The sequence below is a fragment of the Pezoporus wallicus genome, unplaced genomic scaffold (assembly GCF_028554395.1).
Source record: "Pezoporus wallicus isolate ANWC-B61680 ecotype Strahan unplaced genomic scaffold, APGP_CSIRO_Pwel_v1 contig_7505, whole genome shotgun sequence".
In the NCBI taxonomy this organism is placed as follows: Eukaryota; Metazoa; Chordata; class Aves; order Psittaciformes; family Psittacidae; genus Pezoporus; species Pezoporus wallicus.
The window spans coordinates 1062658-1085218 of record NW_026638908.1 but is presented as its reverse complement, the minus strand read 5'-3'; the positions used below and the strand labels follow the sequence as shown (position 1 = coordinate 1085218).

The 22561-nt window shown below is 38.1% G+C and overlaps 1 protein-coding gene across 2 annotated transcripts in view; it reads left to right on the top strand.

The window, feature by feature from the left end:
• Positions 1-22561, top strand: part of CDK19 (cyclin dependent kinase 19) — a 128757-nt gene that overhangs the window by 2297 nt on the left and 103899 nt on the right. The window contains exons 1-2 of one of the 2 annotated variants that reach the window (XM_057413226.1): positions 18377-18399; positions 18698-18773. In XM_057413226.1, the coding sequence (XP_057269209.1) occupies positions 18750-18773 (24 nt within the window). In that variant the 5' untranslated portion in view covers positions 18377-18399; positions 18698-18749. Of the gene's footprint in view, positions 1-18376; positions 18400-18697; positions 18774-22561 lie in introns of those variants that run through there. The other variant, XM_057413225.1, reaches the window with a different exon arrangement.

The window sequence follows — 22561 nt, the reverse complement described above, 5'->3', positions numbered from 1 at the left end:
ACCATTTTATGGAAAAAAAAATAAAGGAAGATGTCAGTTTCTGACATACCTGTTTCATTTGCATCATTGGCAATGGAAAGCCGTTGCAAGAATTGCATTGATACTGCAGAGCACCATAAAGGACATGTCTTCAGAATCCTTACAATAATAGTAGTGTTATAAATGCAAATGGATGGATAATAAAGCAAAAGTAATCATGGTAAAAAGATAGCTAATCTGTCAGAGCTGGGAATAATCAAAGGGAGCCATAAGAAAACTGTCTGGTAAAGGAAGTGGAAAGTTTCAGTAGGCAGTATAGATTGAAATGTGATATGATATGGCACAAATGCAATTGTACTGTATACTCAAGAGTTTTTACTTCATGAAGCTTGGAAACTAGGTTATTCTCTCTTCATTTGGGTTTTCTTTTTATGGCACTGGTGAGTTTGCTCTCAGCTGCTTTTGTGTAACTTCAAGTGAAAGCAAGTTGTGAGCAAGTTAGATGAAAACTAGAAAGCAACCTAAATCCTTGAGATAAGGTGATTTTCTTATGAAAATATCCAGCTAAAATATCTCTGTGGGGTGGAGGATATTTAGTATTAGTTCTTCACTTTAAGGGGTCTTTAATGGCAGAGAGAAACTTTTTCCACTGCTGGCTACAGAAACCTAGTAATGCTGCATATTTATAGTGTGCTGATCACTGGGGGATTTTGAACCTTGTGTAAAGAAATTCTTCCTTGTCCGATCATAGAGTCTGTTTTAGTATTTCAGGTTTGCAAAGCATTCCTGTGTGAAAGAAAAAGATCCTGGCTACTTGCTTCTTATAGTCAATTTACAGTCTCAAGAGGGCTGAGGGCAATAAGAGCCTCGTAGCTCTGCAGAAATTCCACTGAGAGCCTGTCACTTTGTGTTTCAAAAACTTGGCATATAAATTTTATGAAATAGTAAAATGTGTTTATACAGAGCTTGGCAAGCTGCTCGGTAAAATGCTTGTAAAAAAAAAAAAGTGGTTGCATTGCTTAGATCTCCGTGAATGGCTTGGGCATAAAAGCAGTTTTTCAACAAAGTAACAGCTGAGTTTGGCTTTTTCAGCCTTCAGTAGAATATCACTTGAGCATGTTTCTAGTGAGCTGATTGATTTCTATGACAGTTTAAGATTATTATTCTGTTTTTTCATAGGCAGATTTGAACAATGTTGGTGTGACATTTGCGTGCACTGCATGAGCATATTTTTAAAGATATTGAGTACCTGCAGCTTCCATTTACTTCAGTAGTATTTGTATGGTCTGATAAGGTCTAGAGGTATTACCTAAATTAGGCACCTGGGTTTGCAAAAGTTTTCATTAATATCTCTGTAGTCCAGAAAGACAAAAAAAAAACCAAACCAAAAACCCACCAAAACTTATTTTGGTGTACACAGAAGCTGGACCAGAGGCTTTTAGCAGGGGAAATACTAAGCCTCGTGATTCCAGTTGAGTAGTCAGTATGAAGTTTCCAGCTTTTTATGCAGCTGAAAATCTTTTAGAATTTGTGTGTGTGTGCTGTCTCAAAACATCATGTTGGCTTTCGCTAACTTTTTTTGACACTTGTTCACATTCGTCCAGTAAAAAAAGAATGCTTTTTTTCCAGTCACAGTTAGGAAAATGTTACTTTTGACCTCTCATGAAGCTCCTTGCCACTTCTTTGATCACAGTTTAAGTCACAATGTTGTGCTTAGTTGTTTCATTTCCTGTATCTCCTTATCATATGAGAGGCAATTTTTAGGATGAAGTAAGTGTTGGAAATTCTATTTGTTTGATTTGTTTGGTTATTTCCATTTACTCTTTGGGAAAGATCAGTCTGTCAGTCCAGGCCACTACAGAGTATTTCTGTTCCTTGACCAGGATGTCAGCTCACCTGCAGGAGGTTTGGATGAGTCAGCAAGCTGAAAAGATACTGCTGTTGGCTAGTCAGGAGTGTGCAAGTAATAATGGGATGCACGAGTCAAACAGAAAATAGGCCACTCTGTTCCTAGTTCTGTAGCAGCAACAGCAGATACAATGCTTGCAAAAGCTGAAATCTTCATGTGAATAATACCTTTCCAGTTATTGCTGCTTCTGCTTACCTTTAAACAAACAACTAAGCTGGTTGCTTTCTCTCACACTGTGGCTATGTGATACCTTTCTTTGACTCACACCTGGGATTTGGTTTATTAAAATAAAATTGCTTTTTTTTTCCTTTCCAAGTAAGTATGTAGGTAATACTTTTAATCTGTATATTTCAAAGTGCCTTTTAAAAAGCAGGTATGTGCTTTTTAATGTTGTTATGGGGGGAATGAACAGACTTACCGAGTGATCAGCTTCCAAGATGATGGAAGAGGCAGGAGTTGTACCCTGGGCAGCTCTCAGGCTCCTCTCCTTCTCAGCAGCTGATGCTGCCCTGACAGTGCCTTCTGGCATGTTATCTTTTGGCAAGTATGAAAGGTCTGCCACTGCCCTTTGTTGTACAGTGTATCAGCTGAATGAAGTGTGTAGGTTTATATGCTAGAATAGTAATACACTTAATTAAAAAAAAAAAAGGATTCTTTGTAGCTGTTTGAAAGATACAAATACATTAACAGTGAAGTAATCTGAAAAGAGAATTGGTATAAACCAGACTTCACCTGAGCTGCCAAAGATGGAATTCCCTTTTGGAAATCGAGCAATAGTAATGCAAGTCGGAAAACATCCCTGTAAAGGACAGGCATAAGAGGGGGGAGACAAATGAAATCTTCTTTCCCCCTTTTGTCTCCAATTTTTGAGTACTAAAAGCTTGCAGCTGAAGAGGAGAGTCTGTTTTCCTCCTTGGACTAATACCGGTGTGCAGAAGCATCAATGTAGAGTTCCTAATGTGGATTTTAAGTGCTTAGAGCATCTAAATCCACACACGAGTTGACTGAAAGTTAGAGCATGGGAAGAGAAAGGAAAATGAAGTATATAGCCAAGGCAAGTGTATCACCTAACCTAGGAATGCTGACTGTGGTCCTGGCCATGTAAGCTTTTGCTTGTTTTGGATTTTTTGTTTGATAAATCTTACTTTTTGGAGCAGAAGTGGAAAAATATTGATTAAAAGAGAAAAAGTAGTGTGCTGTGAGGCATAGCTTGATTGGAAAAACAGGCTTTCTCCAGGGGTGATTTGCTGCTGTTGGGGTTTCTGCTAATATCGTTATGTTGTTCAGAGGTTGCATCTGGTCACACTTAACTACTAAGATCACTATGGTGGTAGAAAACTTTGAGTGTAGAAAGGCAAAGCTAATCTGCTTAATCTCCTAAATCAGTATTCACACTGCAGTAATTTGTGTACTCTTCTCTCCAGATTGTTGTTCTACAGAACTTAAATTACTGAAGTCATATAGCATGAGTGTGTCAGGAAATGAAACTTGCACTCAAGTTGACTAAATGCTGCAGATGAACAATGTTGGCAGTAAAATCACAGGGGAATGGTTATGTGAGTACTGCCATTACATTTACTGTTAAGAGGGAGACAACTCATTGATGTGGCAAGGATTATACTCTCTTGAATGTGAAACTGGAGTGTACCAATGCAAGTTCATACTTGTAAGATATTTAAGATTCTATAATAATTGATGTATTTACATCTTATTTCCTCTGAGATTGTCTTGAATGTCAGTAATTTGAGTTTGCAGCTGTAGTTGCTGTTTAGTAATGTATTCCTGTGACAGGCTAAATTACAGAAATGTTGACCCAAATCAGAAAGCAATGTATTTGATCCTGAACCTTTCTCTGCAGCAAAGTCTTGGAGCAGATTCTCCTGGAAGGCATGCTAAGGCACATGAAAAGCAGCAAGGTGCTTGGTGACAGCCAGCATGGCTTCACTAAGGGGAAATCCTGCCTGACCAACTTGGTGGCCTTCTATGATGGGGCTAGAGAACTGATGGACAGGGATAGAGCAGTTTATGTCATCTACCTGGACTTGTGCAAAGCATTCGACACTGTCCCACACGACATCCTTGTCTCTAAATTGAAGAGACATCAATTTGATAGGTGGATCACTCGGTGGATGAAGAACTGGCTGGATGGCCGCACACAAAGAGTTGTGGTCAATGGCTCAATGTCCAGCTGCAGACCGGTAACGAGTGGTGTCCATCAGGGGTCAGTGTTGGGATCGATCTTGTTTAACATCTTTGTAGCTGACATGGACAGTGGGATTGAGTCCACCCTCAGCAAGTTTGCCGATGACACCAAGCTGTGTGGTTCGGTTGATAGGCTGGAGGGAAGGAATGCCATCCAGAGGGACCTTGACACACTTGTGAGGTGGGCTGATGCCAACCTTATGAAGTTTAACCATGGCAAGTGCAAGGTCCTACACCTGGGTCGGAGCAATCCCAGGCACAGCTACAGGTTGGTCAGAGAAGAGATTCAGAGCAGCCCTGTGGAGAAGGACTTGGGGGTGTTGGTCGATGAGAAAATGAACGTGAGCTGGCTTCAGTGTGCGCTTGCAGCCCAGAAAGCCAACCGTATCCTGGGCTGCATCAAAAGGAGTGTGACCAGCAGGTCGAAGGAGGTGATCCTGCCCCTTTACTCTGCTCTCGTGAGACCTCACCTGGAGTATTGTGTGCAGTCCTGGTGTCCTCAACATAAAAAGGACATGGAACTGTTGGAACAAGTCCAGAGGAGGGCCACGAGGATGATCAGGGGACTGGAGCACCTCCCGTATGAAGACAGGCTGAGGAAGTTGGGGCTGTTCAGCCTGGAGAAGAGAAGGCTGCATGGAGACCTCATAGCAGCCTTCCAGTATCTGAAAGGGGGCTATAGGGATGTTGGGGACAGACTCTTCATTCGGGACTGTAGTGACAGGACAAGGGGTAATGGGTTAAAACTTAAACAGGGGAAGTTTAGATTGAATATACGGAAGAAATTCTTTCCTGTCAGGGTGGTGAGGCACTGGAATGGGTTTCCCAGGGAAGCTGTGAATGCTCCATCCGTGGTGGTGTTCAAGGCCAGGTTGGACAGAGCCTTGGGTGATATGGTTTAGTGTGAGGTGTCCCTGCCCATGGCAGGGGGGGTTGGAACTAGGTGATCTTAAGGTCCTCTCCAACCCTATCTATTCTGTGATTCTGTGAAAGTCTCTACTAGTGATGGTGTCTGAATAGCTGTTTTTCTTCCTACTTTCTTACTTTTTTTTTCTTGCTGAAACTTACTATCTTGAGGAAGGTAAAATGGCTGAAGGTGTTCAGGCTTCACTATAATGTCTCAATAGTTAAGTAAACCTAAATACTAGATAAACCTGCAAATCCTGAAAACACTAAGTGCTCATGTGTGAGAAGAAGCAGCAGAACTAACCCAAACCTGTCTAACTAGTTGCCTGCAATGCATTCTAATGAAAATACCCAATCTAGGAAGAGGTCATTAGTATTTCATAACTATGCTTTACTGAGAGCTGCTGGTGCAACTATACTATGGCTTTGCTTCCTGCCCAAGAGGATAGTGCAAGTGGTGATTGAGTAATTTTTGTGCTTCTCACAGACTCTTGCATACGTTCTCTCCCATGGCTATTTTGTCCTTTCTTCTGTTATTCTTCCTGAATCTGAGTGCAGAAATGAGCCCCATAGCCTTTCAGAAAGAAAATGCATTCAGCTGGTATTTTGTTTGCTACTGTGGCAAGCACAAAGGTATTGTGGTGGTGGTAGGAGTTTGAGGAGAAAGGAGGTGAGTGTGGGTGATGAGACATAAAAGAGGTTAGATTTGAGAGGGAATCTGATAATTTTTTGCCAAGCTTGCAGAGGAATACTCATGCATAAATTAGCCCATGAAAAAACCTCTCAAGATTTAGTGGGTTTTCTTGTTTGGTTTTTTGTTTGTTTTTTTTTGTTTGTTTGTTGTTTTTTTTTAAGAGATGAAGAGGGTAAGAGATTTCCTGTTACAGAGTGAGGGGGTTAAGATTTTTCTAATAGTGCTGCAGGAAAAGGAAGTAAGAGCTTGAGGGGGAAGGAGAGAGTCCTTTCTGCCCCCCACTTGGTAAGAGGGTGCAAAGCAAGGTAGAGCAGGGGCTAGTTCATAAGTTCAAATACTCATGTGAACTACTAGACTCAAATTTAGTATGTTGGTGTACTTCTTGGTCATCTAATCTGTTGTATTGTAGGTAGAAGTGTTGTAAAGTTTCATTCATAAATTCATGTTCAAGATGAATATTTTCACATCATGCATGATTTAAAAGCAAACAAAGAACTCCCAACAAAAATCCCCAAGCCCCAGAAAATGCCATTATTCAGAATGCTACAGTTGTGTTTGCATAAGTAACCAGAATTTCTCTGGTAAGTTCCAACCAAATTTCACTAAAGATTTGTTAGTAACATTAAATTTCTTCATATCTTTTGAAAATACCTACTGAAATGGTGAGTTTGCATCTTCTGTGGACTTAATCCAGCTCATGATTTGCATAGATGCCTTCTGACCCAAGTCTTTCTCCTCTATTTTTAACTGCCGAGTTCTGTGTTGTGAAATAAGATTCTGTTTGCATGTGCTCACTGCTGCTTAATGTACTGTTCAGGAGATGATGTGGTCTATGGGTATGATCAAGGAAGGGATTGTTAGTAGAAGTGATTGGCAGATTTTACATTTTGCTTCCAAAGATACGTTGTTTCTTGAGGTTCTTTGCTGGCATTTGAGAACTGAAACTGGCTGCAACTTTTTGTTCTCTTTTACTGAAATAAAGTATTAGAACTTAAAAAAGATTTATTTGTTTCAATAACAGCAGGAATGCTGAAACTGGTTCAGGGCAACTGCTTTTAGGATAAATTGGCTAACTCAACATGAGACTTTAGGAAATGAAGAACAGCTCTTGTTCTACTTGTATAGCAAACACAAAAACTGACAAGTCTGTTTGACGTAAAAGTGTCATGCATCTAGATAATTAAGGTTTAAAAAAGACCTTCCAGCTCTGGGGACTTGGTTTATATGCATCGCCTGACTGTAGGTTATATGGCTGACATATAAAAATACTACTTGTGGTGATATTAGAAATTATTATACCTCTTGTGAACTTCAGCTTTCTCAACAGTTTCAAGAAGGAAAAATACAGCAAACCCTTTAAATCAAAATCATCTGTTAATAAAAGCCCATGAAAGTGTTCAACAAATACTTAACTTCTGTATCTGAATTTCTTATTAATATTTTCTTAGCCTTGTCTGTGGGAGCATAATTCTTTCATTCAGCAGTGGGATTTTTTTGTTTTTGAGAATTTATGAAATATTAGTGTATTTAATAAGACTGTCTGAAAGGGAAGGAATGTTGTAGAAATAACACTAACTCACCTTTGCAAAATTGCTGTCTGTAAGTGTGGGTTGGGATTTTTGGCTGGTCTAGGTTTTTGTGGGAGGTGGGTTTTTTTTTTGTTTTGTTTTTTGTTTTTTTTTAATTAGAGAGCAGAAATTACTTTTCTGGTTGTGGGAAAGATTGGAGGAGATGAGGTTACTACAATAGTAGATCTCTGAAGGGCATTATTCGTGTTTGCTTCTGTCTTTCCTCAGATTAGCAGTTTTAAATAAATATTTTCAGATGAGGCTATGCATAACTGCTTGTTTCTCCCTCAGTTGTCATCTGTTTTCTGCAGAGTTCGTGATCTTGAAATATCTTAGGGTTATTAATCTTGTAGGTGGAGCCACACTGACCTCAGGCTTTCCAATAGGCAAAGCAACAGCTATAGATTCCTGCCTGTGCTTCCTGTGAGTATTGGATTGCTTGCTTAAGGGTAAGGGCTCTGGGTTTACAAAGAGCACAGATAGGAAATGGGGATAATCTCAGACAGTATGGCTTCAAACATGTGTTGCCATAAACTTGGTCTTGTGTGATATGATTAGTTTTTGTTCATCCCCTGCTGATTTCAGTAGAAGAGGCTGTTGATTTCATTTTATAGTCAAGTGACGATAAGTGTTATAGGCAATTGACTTGGAGGCAGGAGCTAGATCTGCTGGAATTGCAACTACATCCAGAGGTGTTTTTCATTATTCTGAAGCAGTGTATCTGGTTTCCTCATGCGTTAATTTCAGGAAGAGTAAATCCTTTTTGTGTGGCCAGAAGTTATTCTGCCTCTTTTGGCCCTCCTTTCTTATCCTGTCTTTACTAGAGCACTTGGAAGCATTCACACAGGTAGTGCTGGGACTCTGCTCCAACTGCAGTGGTCCTTGACTCTCCCATCTGTTTGGTATGTCATGGGGTCCAAGTGCCTGAAGAGATCTAACGATACAAAGGCCACTCATGTATGGAATTCTACCAGAATGAGGTTTGTCATTTCACTCCCAAGGATTTTGTTTTGAGGAATACTTGCTTCTTATCTCATGAATTCTGCATATTCAGCGGTGTTTAGAGAAAATTCTTACCCCTGTTAGTACTTCCATGAGTTATCATAGATTCATGGTAAGACACAACACCTTGCTTACTCAAAATGCCATGTTTGTTGCTTTGGTTAATTATCATTAGTGCAGCTGACAGTGGGTTTTAGCCTGTGTCTTTGAATGTGTCTATTTCTGGAACAGAATTCCTGAATGAGTTGTTGCCGTGTTCTCAAGGGTGTTGTAGACTTGAAAGTTAGCTTTATTTTCATACCTTTTAATTAAAACCACTCATTGCAGAGGATAACCAGTTGTTCCTTTGCCTGATTCTGTCATGCTCCAAATAAGGAAAAGAGGCAGACAAATTATGAAATTTAATTTGATCTTCAGTTCTGAACAACCAAAAGACTGTTCCATGTTGAATGCCGTTTATTCTACCTTTACCATGATTTCAGTGGTTGGAAAAAAATATCCATGTAAAACTTTATCCAAGTGATGCACTTAAACTACAGAAGGAGCTTGAGAGAAGCCTATTCTGACTATGGAGCATGCAGTTTTAAAGTTCAAAGGAAGTGGAACATGGCTTGCATTCCCTGGAACAGATACGATGATTGCTGAATAAAGACCTTGTTTGTTGTTGGAAGGTAGGAAGACTCTGTTAGTGGCTGGAATAAAGACATCTGTAACTTCATGAAATCCGATTCACCTGGCATTGAAATGAGGAAAAAAATTGGAGATCTTGATTACCAGTTATGTGTTTTTTTTTCAATTTATTTTTATTTATTTCCCCCCACCCACCATTTCAGACTGAATTCCATTAGACCTCATGGTGACTGTGTAGTATTTGATTCTGGTCCTTAATTCTTCTTGTGAGGGTGTTTTTTCAACTCTGCAACTTTCCAGTTGTAACAAATGTGCTCTGTCTCACTCTGCCCCTACAGAATGTTGGGTGTTGCTTGTTACTCATGATTTGGGTGCCAGCTTTTGTATCCAAAGGCTAGTTTGTTAACTAAAAATTACATCCACATTGTGTTGGTAAGCTTTCATGTAGGTCTGGCCACAAGAACTAAAGATTTCACACCAGATCATTTGAGTTGGGAAGTCTGAAGAAAAAGAACAGAAATTGTGTGACAGATCTCTGATAAATCTGGGTGTTCAACATGCTTTGTAGGAAGCATTTGATTATGTTGTGAGCTAGAAAAGAAAAAGTGAATAATTGTGTTTTTTAGGCCATTGTCCTCCTGATAGGTCTTGCATTGAGTAAATTTTTTTTTTCTGCTACTAGTGAACCTAATGCTTGATAATGGTTTAGAAAAAACATCTGCATTTGGTGTTTCAAACAGGTTCTTACCAAAAAGACCCCAAAGAAATACAGGCTTCCTAGTATTTGGTGACTTAATAGTAATTTCCTACCTTTTGAAGCTGCAATACTTAGCCATTGAGAAAGGGATGTGGTGCACATCAAGCTGGACTGTGTACTTACAGTATGGCTTTAGGATCTATAGTTATAAAATGACTGAAAGCAGACAGCTAATGTTCTTGATGTTTATAGTTAATCACAAACATTCTTCTGATTTTATGTGATTTTATGAAACAACTGGCAGATGCTTCTCTGGCATAGTCTAGATGACCATGTGTCTGTGGCCTTGGTACATAATTCACTGATAAATAAACATTTGTTTTGTCTTTATTTCAGTGGTATTTTTTTTTCTTTGCTGCTGCTATTCCTTATTTTAAAGTAACAAATCCTTGGATGCAGAATCCTTTCTGGAAGGGGAAGTATTTCCTTAATCTATTCATTATCTATAATCAAGCCTGTCTGTAAGGTTGGGTACAGCTCTATCCCCTGCTTTAATGTAGCAAATGCTGGAAGATGTTACCTGGAACAGCAGAATAATTTTACAGCTTTCAAGATTTAATGCAAATGCTTCAGTTTTTACCTTTATAAACAGGCTGTCAAGTCTGCTTATGCCAATCTGTTATAAAATAAACCCATTCGTATGAATTTCACAGTTCTCAGTCACTCAGGATATTTTAGAGCCAGTCTAATTAAAGCAATGGCAGCAACCATGTAGCTGGTTGAAGCTCCATGAATCTTCAACAGTAGGTTTGGGGTGAGGGTGCACTGACTGAAGTTGTGTTCTCTTCCATTACAAATACAATTTTTTTGTTATTACAGTGTGAATTTTATCACTAAATTTTACTAAGATTGAGGTTAGTAAGATTGCCAATGGTTTGATACTACAGAGATGTTAAAAATCTGTGGTTGTGACTGTGCAATAGTCTGAAACTGTTGCTAGCAGAAGGTATCTATGCTACAAAGATTTGCTTTTAATTTTCTGAATTAGAAACTACTGGAAAGATGGAAGAGGACATAGCTAGGTTGTTTGTAATGGTTCTGGAACAGTTCCAATCTCCTTGTGTCGCTATTAAGAGACCTATACTTCCCACTCCCAATCTATTGAAATTATAGCTGGGTAGATTTTTCTTTTAATAATAGAAAATCTTAGCTCAGATTCACAGTTTTGTCTTATTAATCAGCTGTCATCTTGTACAGAAAGAACACATCACCTATGATAAGTAAAGATTGGATGGCGTTTTAAAAGTATTTATCATCTTTTCTGAGACTGTGGAAGCATACAATATGAATGTGTTTAATGGCCAGTAGCTTAGCATCACTTGAAGAACTTGTCTGTTCTTTAACATACACATTTCCTTCTGTTCATAGACTGGTTTACAGAGGAATAAACAAACAGAAGGGTACTCATATCAGCAGTGGCTTTTAAAGGTACATCTGGGGATATCCTATAGATAATAGAACAAAATTTGAGTATAGTTCACTTTTAAATATACTGTGATAACACTGTCAGTCTATTCATAATCTGATGCCAGTGTTACTCTTAATATGATCTCCTTTATATGGCTGGAACATGCCAGATTTTCCAGCAGACTAAACTCTGTGTAGCTGCTGTGCTGCATGTTTTTTATAACATGCGTAATGGAAGTCAGATATTTTTAAGAAAAGGCTGATTGTTGTAATCAGTTGCTCTATATTTGAATGTCTCTGGCAGACTTAATTTTAGCATGTTAATTTCAACCAACCAAATGTTCTCCTTTTTAATTGGAGGTTTTTATTTTTAAACCACCACCAACAACAAAAAAATCACTTTTAAAAATTCCCAGATTATGAGTCCTGAGTTAGCCTTCTTTTGGGCATACATTTATGCAAGTACCTGATGTTGGCAAGTGCATAACATTATCGGAAAATGGAGAAGGAAACTATGTGTGGTGTTCAGTGCATTTTGGGAAGAGTAACATTTAAGATGACACAAACTTGTCTTTTATTACTACTGTGTTCAGACATTCCAGAAGGGCTTAAAGTGTGAACCTGAAGTCTTGGATGTAATGGAAGGTAAAGTGCTGCCTTCTTGTGTTACTGTATGTATATGCTGAGATAGCTGGTGTCACGTGGGTCTTTTGAAGGGGGACCTAGCAGAGTTTAGTGGGTATCGTCAGGCAATGACACCAATGAGCTGTGTAGCAGTCAGGGCCCTTTTTGAAAATGGAGATTATAAGGACTTTGTGAGACAAAAGATTCAGAAACGCAGTATGAAATGTAGCATATTGTTTTCATTGCATAGGGTGTTTTTCTTGTGTGTACCTGGATCAGCCTTGGAGATTCTCATTTCACTCCAGCTCTTTTCATATTGCATAGTAAAGACTGGCCTATTTGATTTGCTGCCTTGATCCCACTCCCCAGGTTTACTTTTAGGTGTTGTTTCAGACAAGATGAAAACTCAACTTTTAAAGATTGTATAGTCATTGCCTGCTAGGGAGGTTGGCTTCCTAAGAGGAAAGTCCAGGCCCAGGTTTGAGCAGATGACATGACAAACATGTCTTTCTGTATGAGGAGTCCCTTCCTGTGCCCTACACATGTGTGCTTTTCTGTTTGTAACACAATGTCCATGGACATGGTTTCACCATAGCAGAATGAGGTAAAAGTCTTCTAGTTTCATCCATTCTTTTCATGCCAAAACCAGCCAAATGTAACTTGGGTATCCATGTCATATTGAACTTGTCTGGGACTGGGCTGTAGGAACAACTTGTAGCTGCTGTGAAATTTTTTAGCAGAGCAGCATACTGCTGCCCTTGAAGGTGAAGAAAGACAAACCTTTTAAAGGGCTGAAGTGGTCATAGATTTTTAGATTTCTGCTTACTGTACTTACTGTTTCACATTTTGAGTTTCCTATGTAGCCTCTCAAAATGAACTAATATATATGCATTGAAATTCAGCATGTGTACAGTTTTCTAGAAATAAGTTAAGATCAACTTGTAGATTCCCAGCTTCTGTCATTTGTGACTGGTTGCTGCAGGGATGGAAAGGAGCTGGGTGAACTGCTGGCTGGATAAGGCTTGATATGGTTTGAGGATAATGATAAAATTACTTTCCTAGTCTGTTGAAGAACATGTACCCTAGTGACGCCATGTCTGGATTTTTTTGATCTTGTAATTCGTTGGGCTTAGTGGCTATTTCTATATGCATAAAATACACTAAAGCATAGGAACTCATCACTTTTTGGGGAAGGATTTAGGTCTGTTTTCCCAGTCATTCATAGACACTTCTTCTGGTAATACTGCCTTTGTAAAGGGCTGTGGCTATGTGCTATATGTAGAATTAAATCTGTGAGCAACTTGCATAAATTAATCAGTGTTCAATGTGATCAGTTTAGCGGCTTTGCTGCCATGTTTCAAATACCATGGTGAGTTTTTCAGTTAACTTCTAGGAGCACTTCAGTGTCATCTTTTTGCCTTTTTTTGGGGGGGTGGGGGGGGGTGGGTGAGGGGAGAGGCGGCATGGGGAATAGTTTGTACTTCTTGTTCTTGATCTCCTGCTGTGATTAACTTCATGCTTCATGGAAGCAATGAAACAAAGCGGTTAGAGCATAACAAGATACCTGTATGAATGCTGTCCTTCCACTGTGTTTGAAGGACACTGAGCTCAGTGTTCCCAGGCTCTCTCCTACGAAGTCACAAATGTTTAAATTCTGTTAGTGTTGCTTATAAGAGTGAATTGTTGCTTTCTGTTACTTTTTTCTGTCTAGGTGTTGGAATGCATTTATGATGCACTTCATTTGTATAAGAAAACATGCACTTTAATCATTATTTATGGTAGTGTGCACTTGACAAAGTTTATACTGTAATGTTAATATCTATATTAACTGATGTGCTACAGATGTAGCTTCAGTGTGATTGCAGTCTTTCAAGCCAGTTCCTTGAGATACATAAATAATTCTGAATTTGGGATGTGTGTTAAAATATCTGTGAATTCAAGAGGACTATCATTAAAAGTTTTAAAATTTGGATAATAGGGATAAAACAATAGTTTGAACCATGCACTATTTGCAAATCCTCCTTCTTATGGTGCTGGGCAAGTTGTTTCTAGTTTTCCATCGGCTTGTTTATAAAGTAGTTTCTCATATGATGGGAGCACTCTGAAGTGCAATTGCAATAGTTAAGACATTTTAACTCCTTTGAAAGGTTTTAATTATTCAAAATCTTCTGAATTTTCTAAAGTGAATTTGTTACTTTGTTCTCGTGGTTTAAACCCAGCCAGACAGCTCATTCACTCACTCCCCTCCTTTTTTCCCTCCCCCTACTCCCAGAGGGACGGAGAGGAGAATCAAAAAGAATGCAACTCCCACAGGTTGAGATAAGAACAGTTTAGTAACTAAGGTATAACACAAATCACTACTGCTACCACCAATAATAATAATGATAAAGGAAATAACAAGGGAAGAGAATACAATACCTCACCACCAGCTGACTGATAACTTGACCCCCAGCCCAACCAAGCACTGGCTGATACCTCCTCCAACCCTGCAGACTCCCAACCCTTCCAGGTCACTCTCAGTTACATCCTGGGCATGACGTACTGTGGTATGGAATACCTCTTTGGTCAGTTTGGGTCAGGTGTCCTGTCTCTGCTTCCTCCTGGCTTCCCCTCCTCTCTGTCAGAGCATGAGGCTCACAAAGTCCTTGGCCAGACCAAAACATCATTGTTATCAGCTCTGTTCCCAGGCTGAAAGTCAAAACACAGCACTGTACCAGCTACCAAGAAGGATAAAAATGACTGCTACTGCTGAACCCAGGACATTTGTTCTTTCCAAAGCATTTGGAAAATGGAAGCTGAAAGCGTTATCCAGAACAAGAAATAATCATATTTTTGTTTTCTGCATTGATTACTGCAGTAGGACATAAGCCAGCTGAGTTAAATTTTTTTGGGGGCTAGAGGACAGAAATTTCCTTTGCACAGTACAAATTAAAATGTTAACATTAACCTGAAGTATTGCACAATGGAATATTTATTGGTGAGGGAGAAAAGATTCATTTCAAAGACCAAGTTACAGCCTTACACTGGTATGTTTTTTTTTATAACAGAAGGATGTTCTCAGCTACTGCTGGTAGGCATGAGGAGCCTTCCATTTGGATGCTGCCTATGTCAATCTAAATTAGAGAATCAGGTAGTTTTCAGGGTGGGGATATCTCATATCAGCACTTTAATTTTTTTGTAAGAAGTAAGTCCCTCTTAAAATAGCATGAATTATAATGCTTCTGGAACTGGAAACAATGTTGATTTTAATCTTTACCCCTAGTTTTGTATAAGTGAACTGGAAGTGTGGGGAAACCTGGTGGTGGTGTGACATGGTACTTGTTTTATCAGGCAGATTCTTCTGCATGATTTTGAAAAGGTTTAATAAAGTTTGTGAAGTCACAGCCTCTTAAGGAATAGTGTTCCCTTTCAATTCTGTTTTGCTGTGTTTTTCATCTCAGATTCAGTGAGCACATTGCCACCGTTAGCTTGGGCTGACTGTTTAATAGAACTTGCTTGATTACCCTGGCAGTGTTCAAGGCCAGGTTGGACAGAGCTTTGGGCAGCATGGTCTAGTGTGAGGTGTCCCTGCCCATGGCAGGGGGGTTGGAACTAGCTGATCTTAAGGTCCTTTCCAACCCTAACTATTCTATGATTCTGTGATTAAACCTTGGTCTATGCCTCTTGCTCCATGCCCTCAGGCAAACCCCCAACAACAGGACCTTCAAGTTAGTTGGCCTGCTCCAAAGACAGTATTTCTGTGGACCAGATGAAAGTGATTATGGATACAAACCTTGATTCTCCTTGGATATCCCTAGCATTGTCTTTTGCCTCATACCCGAGCTGTGTAGTTTGTTGTTGTTTGGGTTTGGTTTTTAAACATGATCATGCTTGCTCTGCTCTCTAGTGAAAAATGTACTGCTATAGGATCTGTCGGAAAAGGCTTCTATGAGAACTTTCCTGCTGTGTATATAATCTGTACAAGTTCTTGAAATGTGTTCAGAGTTTACTGGAGTTTTTCTGTATATTTGACATGAAGTTGAAATACTTTCCCCTGCCTCAAGTGTTTCACAAGAGCATAGGTCTTCAGGGAGTTAAATAGTATACTTACCTATCACACACACCATTTGACGTTATTTATTGAATTTTTACAAGTGTAAGTAGAGTGCCTATTTCTTCTTTTCTCCTTTGGCAATTTAATACAATTCAGGTTACTCAATAAAATGGTGTATTTCATCAGATTCCATTGGCATTGAAATTTTAAATGTATTTTTTCTTTCTTTCTCAAATTATCTTGAGATTACTGTTAAGTAGGAAATATTTGTAGTTGAAATACCACTTGGTGAAAATCTTCTGGAAAGTACTTTAAACAGCTATTATATTTGCATAGTAAGAACAGTTAACTTTGGAAAAGTACTCATATAGACTTGCATTTCTGCCAAAGCAAGTAAATGGTATTTATGTATTTAAAGGAGGCTATGTTTATGATTCCGAAGCTGTTAGAGGAAAAAAAAAAAAATTTGAGAGATCTAGAATATGGCAACTTTGGAGTTCTTTATCTTTGATACTCATTTACTTCAGGTATTTCGTTATCCCCATTTTCACTCATTGTTCATAAACCCCAGTGTCCTAGAAGTATCTTGTGTGCAGCTCTAAGATTATCTTCCCTCCTCCCCCTTCCGTGCTGTTATACCTTAAGTCGCTGGATTGTTTATTTTTTTTTTTAAGCATCTTTCATAATTTCTTGTTTGTATCTTAAAATCCTGTGTAGAGTGGCTGGCTGTTAAGTGATGACAGACTTGCAGTGACAGGGGTGTTAAGCAGTACTTTTGAAAGCAGTGTGTGCCAAATGGCATGCTCAGCCTCTGAAGTGACCTTTAGTGTGTGAAAGTCTGAGTAAAGTGAAGGGCTGAGTAACTGAATGCAATGCTTGCATCTGTAGAACTAGTTCAAGGGTAGCTGTATTAGTGGGGTGGTGTGCTGGGTTAAATAGGCATGCTAAAAGAAAGGGTATACTACAGTGCTGTAGTGACTACCTTGTTGGGGGATTCAAGATGGTATGTGTGGGATTGCGTTGTACCATGTTGTTTTAAGCATGACTGCAGTTTAAAATCCATGACCAATTTTAAATGTCCAGAGTTGGTTTTGGTTCTGCAGACAGTGTAATTTTGTCTTCACAGTCTCAGTAAGCGATCCAAATTATGGAGTTAATACTTTGCAGTTTACAGGCTTCTGCATAGATAGATAGCAGAACAGTGTATGAGAGAAGATGGGCATTTATTATTTACTCCTTAACATTTGAAATGATTAATAAAATAAAACCAGTTTCTATGAGATAAGGTATGAACTGATTACCTGAAAAGTTACATGCGTTTTGGTTCTGCATCCATATCTTGAGCCAAGTTCTTTTAAATGACTAATTCATGAAAATACAGGGCAGCCCAGTGGGGAGCAAAGAAGGAATCCAAATCACTGTATCAGTAGATTCTTGTGAATCCTTCTGCTTGGGAAGCTGACACGTATGCTTCTGAATTTACTCGTGAAAGTGTACTTGTTGAACTACTCTGGTAAGGTGTTAATGCAGTATTTGGCCTCATTTTAGTGATGGTAACTTCTTTGGCTTTCTTTTGCCTTTGAAAAGTTTTGGGTGGTAGCCCCCTCTGCCTCAGTACAGATTCAGGAGTTATATGCTTAAAATACTGCAGTATGAAACTGCTTCATTCTAATTAGCATAGAGGAATAAGCCCCAGAACTTGGATTTCATAGTTGGAACAGCTGCTGAGTGACTCCTACTTCTTCAGAGGTGGGTTTACTTTTTGCAAAAGTTGCAGTGCACTGAGTTTTCATGTGTAGTCAGGATACTTCTGGAAGTTTTCTTGTTTTTTTTTTTGCTTCAAAATACATAGTGCAAAATCAGAGCCAAGCATGATGTTAACTATAGGTATGCTTTGTGGGTTTAGTTGCTACTGAAAATTATTGGGAATAATGATCACCTGTAGTCACTAAAACATGTGGACAACTATAATTTCTGGTTGATCTCATCCTCTCCCCACATTCCTCCATTCAGCCACTTCACATCCAGTGAATTTCAGAGTTTTGGGGGTCTGGAAGAGGGTGGGAAAAGAGACTGGTGTTGCGCAGGATGCAGGCTTAAAATTAAAACCTGTCGTGGCTGAAAGGAATTCAAGGTAACTTTTCAATGTAGCAAACCAAAATGGCTTGGGACTAGTAGAAGGGGAAACTGAAGTCTACCAGAAATGCCGTATGGAATTTGGATGGGGGCTTGTGGTTTGTTTGCTGGTAATTGGCGAGTGCATCAGCGCTGTGGGTATTGGTGCTTAACATCTATTGATGACAGGTGAATCCTGCAAAACTGTACTGTAAGCAGTAAGCTGGTTACATTGTATTGCAAGGGCTTCAAGATACTACTTAATTTTCATGTTCTGTTGGTCTTTTCTCTAAATCACTTCAAACTGTGATTATTTAATAGGGTAGTAGTAATGTTCATGTTGAACGTTATCATGCTCTCCAGCTTTGTACTTCAGAGCACACAGTTTCATATGCCTTGAAGGGGTCTGTCAGTAGCCAGTGCTTATATAGTAAGTATAGTTCATTTAAAAGAATAGTATTTCAGAAGTAAACGTGGATTGACAGTGGCTTGCAAAAGTAAGAACCTTGTGGTTCCTGGGTATTTCTAGGAGATTCTTCCAGGCATGGGATACTGCTGCATGGCTTTTTCATGGTAGTAGACAGTATCCTGGAATTTCAGGAAAACTGTTCTTTGTAGACATATTTGTAGTTATCTGTATGCTTTCAGAAAGAAATGGCTGTAGGTTAACAAAGTTTCTTTATGTTTGTTTGGAATTTCTGAAGTGTGTGTTAAAAGGAAACTTGCTTTTAATAATATGTAATTTATGTGTAAAAACAAATTGGCTTTTTAGCTTTGTGATCCAGACCAAATTGAAATAAATCATTAAACTTTTATTGATTATTGTCATATGTCGGAGCTAAAAATTTTTATTTTTTTATTTTTTTTACAGAAAAGATGAAAAGGAGTATGCACTGAAACAAATTGAAGGTACAGGAATATCCATGTCGGCCTGTAGAGAGATTGCAGTAAGTGTACATAAATGAAAGTTACTGACATTATTATTCAACAAGTATTTAATTTTCTCTGAGTTAAGTAATATAAAGGTTATCTAAATGTTTTCTTAAAGTATGCAAGCATGAAAGTTATTCAAACATGACCTTTTCTTAAAATGCTTTCTCCAAATAATAGTGGTTTGTTTTTTGGTTTTGTTTCTTTTACTGGAAAGATCTAGGTAATACACCTCTTCCTGGTATAATTTTGTTTTATCTGCTTTTATGTGTTGAGAGGAGTATACACGTGAGTCTTTTAACTAAGACTTATTTTTAAGAAGGGATGTTTTTAAAATAACTTGTGGGAAAAAGTTCTGAAAGATTACAACTATCATTGCAAGTCTTCTTGCTAATAATGTATTCTGTTTCAGACTAATGGTAGCTTACTCTTCTTTAGTACCTGAGAAGAGTTTGTTCTCCTCATTCCTTGTTTGTTTTGTTAAGTAAGGAGAAATTTCATAGCAAGATAAAAACCAGTTTTGATTGTATTTTTATTACATGTGTCTTAGGTGAAAAAATGGATTCAGAGATTATATGCTTTTGAGCACATATATAGACATGAATGCCTATAATTCCTTCTAAGTATATGAAGCAAATAATTTGATCTTTAAATATTTATTTTATAACTGAAAATTGTGCATTACTATCAGTGCTGGAAAGTGAGTACAATTTTGTAACGCAAAAATTTCTTGCATTGCAAAAGTGCACTTGCTTGATGAAGTATTTACCTTGTTTTAATGCTGTCACTATGCTGAGGGCCGTTGAAATGTATGTTAAGGTTGTGCCTTAAGCTTTTTATAATCCAGTAGTGTTGCATTTAAATAGAGCATTCAGGTGTGCGGTGCAATGTGAGGCATTAGAAACTCATGATGTTCACGAACTGAATAAACCACTGTACTGTGATGTTTAGTGCCCATGGTAATTCTGTGTGAAGAGACTTAGCAGATAAAACTACTATCCTTTTTAAGTGCTTGTCACTGTAAGGTCAAGGTCACTTGTGGATTTGAGAGTTGCCTGCATTGCTGCCAGTCACTTTGCACAAGAATCTGTGACCTTTTTGCTAATATTTCTGACTTTGGAAGAAATAAGTAATCCTCTTAAGATCAATACTAGATTATATTCTCTTACTATAAAGTTGGTTTTGACAACATTGAGATTTTTGTTTCTTGGTTTCTTTGATTCTTGTCCTTTGTTTTAAATTGTACTGCTATAGAGATGATGTGTGGAATAGTCTGAAGGAGACTTTCCTGTTGTCATAATAGCACTGTAGTATGTGGTATGGAGCTGGTTCTGTCATACCTGGACACAGCATTGTGAGGAAGTAGTGTGTGTCAAATTGTTTTTTTTTCTTTGGATGATCCATCACCACTTCAGTCTTGATTAAAAAAAAACAAACAAACCACCAAGTTCAGGACAGCCTGGGAAATTTCACAACTCCTGTGTAAATTGCTTGAGTCTTCTGAATGGTTCTTCCTGTAATTCTTCCTTGAATGATACTTTACTCTTCTTCAGGCTTTATTGTAATACTCAATAACCTGAGATAATGTAGCAAACCACTGTTTGCCTCAGTTGAATTTCGTGTTGGTCAAATATTAGAAAGGTGAAAGAGGTAAAGGTGAATTAGTTGAAAAAGAAATCTGAACTTTGTCATACAGAGGTAAGCAGAATTAGGTGCATTTCCCATAAAGAAAAGCAGACTTATAATTAATGCATTAATAATTAATCTTGTATTTAAAGGTTTAGATAGGTAATAAAGATGGTAATGTTTAGTGATTACATAATTAGCCTGGAAAGAGGCCAGGTTAAAATGCCATGACCAGTTCTTCTGACATTGAAGCCTCCATGCTACAGCCCTCACTCTCCAAACACCAAAAAACAAACCCCAAACCACGCCCATGTTCTATAGAAGCTGAGAAAATGAAATGAAAGAAGCACTAATATATGTGGGTTTGTGTGTGTTCAGAATATTTTAATAATTCTGTAACCTGAAGATACTTGACAAATAACATACCGCTGAACTAAAAGGAATTCAATTTTGCAGTCCAAGATAATTTTGTGTGTAGTATTGCCTTGATGCTCAGAATAAGGTCTTCAGGCTAACTTTCCCTAAGAGAAAAGGCAGAGGACTCCTCTCTTTTGGTGTTACAGATCAAGTTGGTCTCTGTGCTTAGGATTTTGAAAAACTTTTTTTTATCACTACTAATATGACCTTTTCCTGGAAAGAGGCTTATGTCAGTGAAAACATCATATTGGCTTCTCAGGCAAGTGTTGATTACTTTCAATTGTGGGGTGATACCTGCTGAAAGAACCCATATTTCAGCCAATTCTGTTGTATTGAATATGAAAGAACTGCAGAGGATTCTTAGATATTAAGGAATTGGAGGGGAGGAGAAACTAATTTCTTCCTGAAAACTCAAGTTTATTTTGAAGATAACTGAAATTTCAACTATTTCTGTGTTCTTGCTACATGGCAGATTATTGCTTGGCTTAAGCAACAGTGTTTCTGAAGAGTAGTGTTATAGAATATGAATGAGAGTTATGAAATACAGAGTTTGCATTTTTACATGATTATTTTGTTAACAAATATGACACCTCTTTCAGCTCAAGACTTACTTATATTAGCTTATTGTGGAATAAGTGATGGTTCCAAATTATTGCTTGAACAACAGGGTGGGATTTCTGATTCTTTTTGTAAAGTGAGGAAAAAAAATTTTGTGCATTCTTAAAGCAATTTGTAGACAAAGAGGCTCTAGGAATTTGGTACTACAGTTTGCAGTGTAGATGGTGGAAGAGAAATAAAATAAATTTTTAGCCGTTAAGACCTTAAGAAAACTCTGTTCCTTTCTATTCAGAGGTGCGACATCAGAGCATATTCATTGCGAGGTAGTTTAAAGGTACATTGGAAGTACTATGCAACAAAAGAGCATGTGATTGTGCTGCTGGGTGTTAGGATGAGGAACTAGATTTCTTGATGCAGAATGAACTTTTCTGTATCCTTTGATGTGGAATAAGGAAACTGAAGAGTTGAACATAATTGAATGTGAAGGTAGACAAGGATAATAAACTGGATTTAGAAATAATCCAGTGCATGTTTTGTGTAAGTTTTTTCTTCATTATGTTGAAAAAGTAACAAATACTTTATGGGGGAAGGTAAGACTTTTGTTCAGTTCTGCTGCCTTTGTGTTTTATTCTTTGCTCCTCAACCTTATTAGGATAGGCTTCTTGGAAGAGTGAGTGGAGCCAGAACAGACCTGAGGGGTATTATTTGTTAGGGCTGTTTTCTTCTATGGAGTATCTTGGCCATCATCTCTTATGGACCAATAGCTATAACTTTAAAAGTTTGTGAACAGCTAATAGTAATGGAATTTTGTATTTGTTTATCAAAATCACCAGAGTAATAGAGCTTTATCTGAGGTTTCTTGTCCCAAAGGCTTTATTTCCTGTGAGAGGATTATGCTGGTTACTTCAAGTATTTTGCTTTCTACAGTGAAGAGACTATCAAGTTCTGATTGTGGATTTTTGGAAAAACTGAGTCAGAGAAAGGAAAATATAGGTCTTTTCTTAATCAGTGCTGTTCACTGGATGCTTTTAAAGTACTTGGGTATGTAGCCTGTCTCTGAGCATGGAAGAACTTCAGTGCAGTTGTTTCTAATGGTACAAGAAAAGAGCAGTCTCATTGTGTTAATAAAAGGAGAGCACAAAAAAGCAGTAAAATGTTTTTGCTTGATTTTTTTTCTTTTTTTGAATTTAGAAATTTAATGGCT